The sequence below is a fragment of the Notothenia coriiceps genome, unplaced genomic scaffold (genome assembly GCF_000735185.1).
Source record: "Notothenia coriiceps isolate Sejong01 unplaced genomic scaffold, NC01 NC01_scaffold00010968, whole genome shotgun sequence".
Taxonomy (NCBI): domain Eukaryota; kingdom Metazoa; phylum Chordata; class Actinopteri; order Perciformes; family Nototheniidae; genus Notothenia; species Notothenia coriiceps.
This window is the reverse complement of record NW_011343669.1, coordinates 187,524-194,244: the sequence shown is the minus strand read 5'-3', so window position 1 is coordinate 194,244 and position 6,721 is coordinate 187,524. Positions and strand designations below refer to the sequence as shown.

The 6,721-nt window shown below is 39.0% G+C and overlaps 1 protein-coding gene across 2 annotated transcripts in view; it reads left to right on the top strand.

Annotated features, from left to right (window-relative positions):
* kctd5b (potassium channel tetramerization domain containing 5b) overlaps positions 1-6,396 on the top strand; it is an 18,388-nt gene extending 11,992 nt beyond the window's left edge. For both annotated transcript variants that reach the window (XM_010772142.1, XM_010772141.1), the window contains one exon: positions 3,307-6,396. In XM_010772142.1, coding sequence (XP_010770444.1) covers positions 3,307-3,336 — 30 coding nt within the window. In that variant the 3' untranslated portion in view covers positions 3,337-6,396. The remainder of the gene's footprint in view (positions 1-3,306) is intronic.
* Positions 6,397-6,721: the final 325 nt, after the last annotated feature.

Here is a 6,721-nt window from a genome sequence, read left to right as displayed (position 1 = left end):
AAGGGCACCACGGCAGGGCAGAAGGTGAACTGGGACCTCTCCAAGTAGCAGTCCACACTCCATATTTTAGGCCTGGTCGGGGACTTGAACCGGCGACCCTACAGCTCCCAGTCCAAGCCCCTACTGACTGAGCCACTGCCGGACAGATGCATCTTTGTATAGCGCTTGAAATGATACATTGTTTTCCTAATTATGGCACTGTTTTTATTTAAAAGAAAAGACAGATTTAAAAACAAACCAGTGCAGTCAAAACATCAACTACTACTATGTCTAACAATGAAATGGACAATGGGAGCGCAGTAACCCTCCCTTCCCTTCACATGTCATTGAGTGAGGGACAGTGAGTCAAACGGCAGCAGCTGATGATTCAGCATGGAGTCCATTAACCAGGGCTGAGAGCAGGGCAATCATTACAAGGCTCTTATTTCCACTACAGAAACAAATGGAGCTTTTCCCATCTGGTTAAAAAAAGGAGAGCAAAGAAGAGTTCAACCAGCCTCAGCAGGAACCATCTGGCTTCTGATCATCCTTCCTTTGCTGTGGTTTAAGTACATTATCATCTTTGACATGTTGTTAAAAAATGCAACCTGCATCAAAGAGGCACGGGGAGAAAAGAGAGGGACCAATTGAAGAGGTGTGGTGGAGTGACTTTGAGCAGATGAGCGCTCTTCAGTGAGTCATAAAGAACCTAAATCAGAGTCATTCATTTCTTAATCCATGACTTTGCCTCGCTCTGAGCAACATGCAGACACCACAGAAGAAGACAGGAAAGGCAGGTTGTGAAGTCATAGATCATATAAATGGTATGTCAAGAGAACAGGTGGTAAATAAAACTAATGGATTATTGTTGAGAGGGCCACATCAACCCACAAAAAAAACACTCAAATAAGATGCAAATGTGTCCAGGAGCACCCGTCTGCCTGCTGGAGTGACAACTGATTGCAAATGGTGTCCTTTATTACAAACAATATGTTATAGAACAAGGAGAGATCTTTTTAGTTTGAAATTCTTTGCAGAGGACATAAAAGTATTCATACCTAGAGGGATACGATGCCCCTGGAAACAAGTCCCTTCTAATTCTCTACATTTGTTTGAAAAATGCTCTGGTAGGGTTTAATCTTCCTATCAAAAGAAACAGCAGCATGACTCCACAGTGTAACGGTGTGCAGTCGCCTTTAAGGTGTGAGGCCCCCGCAGGGACAAGCCGATGGGAGTTTGAATTCCTCAGGGGAGTGAACGCCTCCTGCTCCGCTCCCAAAGCCCAGGAGAAAATGGCAGACCTTCCCCAAAGCACCACTTATCTGCAGACCTGTCCTTTCTTAATGCCCGGAGCACAGTCAACATTAAAATGGTTAATGCCGGAGAACCAGCTAAAAACGTCAAAATGTCTGTCGCTTTGCTTACATTTTAACTTTGTATCCCCTTCTCTCATCACTCGTGGTTTGCACTGTTTTGTTAACTGGACTGAGTATCCACAATGTTCTCCTTCATAGAGCCTTCTCATCAATAAACCAGAGGGGCTTTCAGTCCCCTGGTGGCATGTTCATAAATGCAATGCATTTAAAACATTCAGCACAGGTCGTCATTCACAGATGTTTGCTGTGGATGGATTTCACACACACACACACACACACACACACACACACACACACACACACACACACACACACACACACACACACACACACACACACACACACACACANTCACCATAATAACCCATTCTACCATAACAATATACATTTCTTGCAAAGTGGAAGGTATCTGGTTTTGGAAGGGGTATTTTTAGTTTTGAGTGCCTTAGAGCACTTTGCAAGAAATGTATATTGTTATGGTAGAATGGGTTATTATGGTGACCGGAGTTTCAGTTATGAAAACACATTTGTCTCATTAGAGGACAATTTGTTCTGTTTCGATCGACTTATTCTTTTTTGTGACCAGTATTTTCAGTTTTGGTCATGTAAGTGCATTTTGCAAAAGATATTCAGAGTTATGGCAAGTGTGTTTCTGTTTAGATGGCTATGCTCTTGTTTTGAAGAAATGAATTTAGATTCTAAAAAGTGGGTTTAGCGATTGAGAAAAACTGTAAGTAAAACATCTCGGGTTTTAAGTCGTTCCATCTGTCAAACATTTCAAAGAATCCATGCTGTCAATGTGATTTTTTTCTTGGTAACAAAGAATGTACGACAGCATTGTAGAAATATATTCTTTTCTTGAGGCTAATTAGATGGGTACAGTCTGATTCAAATGCTGCCGTTACTAAGAAAGGATCAAATATGTATCTGTTAACCGCTGAGTTCAAATACTTATACCCTTTGCACACTTAAAAGGACTTACTGATTGCTGCTTTTGTTTCGGTTAGTGGATATAAGTCTTGTTTGCGATGTCTCCCATATGTGTGTATGTTGGATTCTATACAGCTATTCAGGCATACATGCTGTGCAGCGCGATGCAGACATGGCTGTCTTTAGGAGCTGAATGCTGCTTAACAAAGGACACTATAGCCAGGGGTGCACATAACTTTCTCAGTGAGGCACTCAGATGAGTACCTGGAGTCAGTGTTTGGTACTCCAACTTCTGGCTCCACTCAAAGTTATTTGATTAAGCCCTCTGTATCGCAAATGTCAACGGGGGGGTGCTAGTGGAGTACTTCAGGAAAGTCGACGGGGGGGGCTAGTGGAGTACTTCGTGAGCACAGAGTGTGAACGTTGTGATCAGCTGTTTTAGGGCAGTTCTCCAGTGAAGGGGGGGAGTCTCCCTCCGCAGCCGGTTGGCGTAGTTTTGGCACAATTCCATAGTACAGACCGACGTTAACAGCAGCCCTGTCTGTGCACATGGAGACCGATTCTGTCGTCCGGTGATCTAACCGCCTTCTGGAAAAGCTTCACAAGTACGTTGGTACGCAAATGCGCTTTGTGACACAGGTGACGGTAGGCATTTCAGATTGTTGCCGCGCATGTACCAGTTATGTGCACCCCTGTTAATAAGAACAATTAAAACTAAATGATAGGTCAGTTAAAGGATGAAGGAGTATTATGTAAGAATTTGACTTGGAACAATTGAAAAAGTGATTTCCAACCAAACAAAGGTGGGGCTGTCGGAACTATCCTTTTCTCTGCGACGAATAGAGCATCTTTGATTCAGCCAGCACATACTCTAGAGTCTAGATGAAATGTCTGGGAGGGTATGCAGTTGCAGGGAAACATGTAAAAAATGCAGAATGACCCTGAACACAACGGACTGTACAGATTAAAAGTTTTAGACCATGGCATCTTTGTTAATGTGATCATGTTTTGGTCTTTGCAGATCCTTCAGGAGCGGGGTTCCCGGATGTGAAGAGGACTCAGTATTATGAGCTCCAGGTGTTATGATGCTCACATATCATCTCTGAGGAAGAACGTTTGGCAAAATGGAGATTTTGGAGAAGGAGGGGATTGTGCATTTATTTTGTGTTTTCCCTCCATTTTAGTTTGTATCTTTTGATGTAAATAAGTCTGTTTACTGACAATTTGTGCCTGTACATTTAAACTGGACCTTTTTTTTGTTTTAGAATTAGCGGCAAGTTTTTTTTTCTAATTGAGAGTAAAGTATTGCTATCTACAAATGTTTTATGCTATAAAGAAAATGGCCGTCATCATATAAGGCCAATGATTCACTCAGGGTCATCTATTGAGTTAATTCTTATATCCTCCTACTCAAGGGTCTGCTAAGGGATCACTATGGTCTTTATATCTATTGAGTATCAGAATCATTGTTCATTGAAGTTAAGAAGGGAATTGTGCATTTATCTAGCGCATGTTAAAAAGTTGGGCTATTCAATGTCAAATTCCCCCTAAAAAAAATAAAAATGTTCTCATCGTTTTCAAACAGTTAAACTGAGATTTATGATCATGAGGATCTCGGCAGTACAACACACACATTTCCAGACGCATTTCACTTTGAATCAAAATCTTTTTCTACATTTATTTACGGTCAAAACTGAACAGATATGTCGGGGATTAGATACCGTAGGTTAAGGGGCATTCTTTTATTTATCACTTGCACAGCTTTTATTGGTGTTGGAAGTGTCCTGTTAAGAAAGAAATATGGAAGTCCCATTTTAACATAGACTAAATAAGGTTATTATAGCGATACAGCAGAATATCTGATACGAAGTGCTTCTTAATTGATATTTTATCGCTGAAAAATCAATGTGTGTAGCTGTTTGTTGCACCATGCACTCTATTTTGCAATCTTAGTAACACTATGACCCACAGATAAGGCCAGTGTGTGCTGTGGGATTAAATAATTATGTGTTCAGGAAGTTTACCCCCCTGTATTATAAAGATACGTTTTGGATATACATTTAACACACTCAAAAATATTGTTTCAAAGTAAGATTTCTGCTGCTTCTGCAAATGTGGACTTTTAGAAGAAGTAATATCGCTCTCTAAATGTGCAAATCTATATCAAGTTAAACCTGCCAGACATTTTTCTTAGCTCCTCATGTTCATAAGTCAAAGTTAACTGCCAATATAGTCAGAGGTGTTTTACAATATTATTCTTTGTCCCGTCAGGAAAAACCTCCTCGAGACAAGGGTGTTTTTCCCCCCACACACTTTAAGGTTTCCCTAACTGGTTTATTTGATATGTTTGAGGGAACATCACTTTTATTAAGATATTTTAAGGGGAAGTGTTTGTAGTGTGGGGGGGGGGTTTGAGGACAGGAACTTCTCGAAACTTCTCGAAGGCAGCGGTGAAGGACTTTTTTTTTCTGTTCATATCCAGAGGATTTTTGTTTTGATGTAAATAATCCAAATTCAATATTAATATTTAACTCTTTAAAAAAAAAACTGCACGTTTTGTACACTGTATAGAAATCACAACTTGGAATGGAAGTTGTTTATACTGGATCTTTAAGAAAATTAGAAAACCTTGATGACGTTGACTTTGCATTGTTTGTACAGGAGATTTCTGACACTGATAACATGCCTGGATCATGTTTTGATAACCAATAACAAAGCTATACTTGGCTGGCTATGAAGTTGACTGTTACATTTACACACAAAAAAAACAACTCATGTATTTTTCCTGCATTGTGATAGATTCTTCTAAGCATTTTGAAATGTGTAGATTTCGTACACAACATTACAAGCACTTCAGTGTAAAAAAACGACACTGTGCACATTGCTTACAAGCCTGTAATGTTGTAAATGTAAATACTGCATTTTAGAACACTTTTTTTTTTATATATAGAAAGTTGTTTTCAGGTTTGATGTGTGGTTTTTGATAGGTTGGATATTTCATTCACAAATAATCATTTAGTGTTGCCTTTTCTTTTTTCCCCAATGACCAAAATCCAATGTCTTATGTGTTTCGTACACATTGATCCATGTGTCGGGAACGAGTCAACTTTTCTTAACGCTGGCACACTTTGTACATATAGACTTGTTAACTACACACAAACCTCCATTTACTCACATGTAGACGTATACACTTGACTAAAACCATTTTTATATTGTCGGGGAAACAAGTATGAATGCATGTTTTTGATATAGATATACACACAAACACACACACAAGGGCTTTTAAAGTGCAAAATTTGACATCTGCAAAGAGTTTTAATCAAAGTAGACTGGATTTCCTGCCAGAGCTAGGCTATGTTTACATTTGCTATAGTATTCTGAAGCCTTCCAATTATGTACTGTCTTGCACTCCCTCACACACATTCGTCTGACTTGTGTGACTGCACCAACGGAAACTAGCACTCCACATGAGCTGATATCCACACAGATGAGTCCATACACTTCTTAAGAGCCTATGCTGGAGCGTTGCAGACAATCTTGCTTTCCACCCTTCTCCGATGTTAGAGATTCTCACTTTTAAACGGATTAAACGTACCTGCGTCAGCTCTGAGTTTATTTGGGTCTTTTTAGACTTAATTTTTTTCTGCGATGAGATTTAAAGTGTTTTTGTGTTTTGGTTTTGATTGGTTAAGATGTAACTTCATTTGAGGTGTTTAACTGCTACATTACCTTATATTGCCCTTCACAAACTGGTTGTCTGGTTGAGCATTTGACATAGATAATCATTTCATGTGATGGACAAACTTATCAAATCTGTAGCCTAATACTTATAAGTGCCCAGTTTGTTTTGCATTCAAGTCATAATCCACAGACCACTGTAATGCATGATTGAAGATGATCACACTTGTAATCAGAGGGAATGAACGTGTCATTTCTCCTCAATCTAGCAATTACATCGATGAATAAGATTCTCATATCACTACATAGATCACTATTCTATATGATCTTATGCAATGTTAAACATGTACAAACTAAGTATGAGGTTAAGGGAATAGATCTATATGGTCTTGCATAAGGTAAACCCAATAAAATATTGTCATTCATAATGTTACCTGTGTGATTTATTTTTCAGATATTACCCTGTGGCTCTGGTAGTGTAAATTACTTTGTATTTCTCATTTAAAAATAACAGTACACATACTTTTTTTTTTTTTTTAAATAAGTCGTAGTTTCCTTACATCTGTACATCTGTAGCAAAACATGTATAAATCACAAGTCCTGTTTTTTGGATGAATAACGCCCTCTTGTGTCTTTTCCTTGAAACAGGCTGCTAATGACTTAGTTGCCCTAAAACATCCCTGACTAGAACTGTAGACAATTGTTTTTTTATTCGCTTTGTTTGCACTGCAATATAAAACAGTGTTAGGGGATCTATT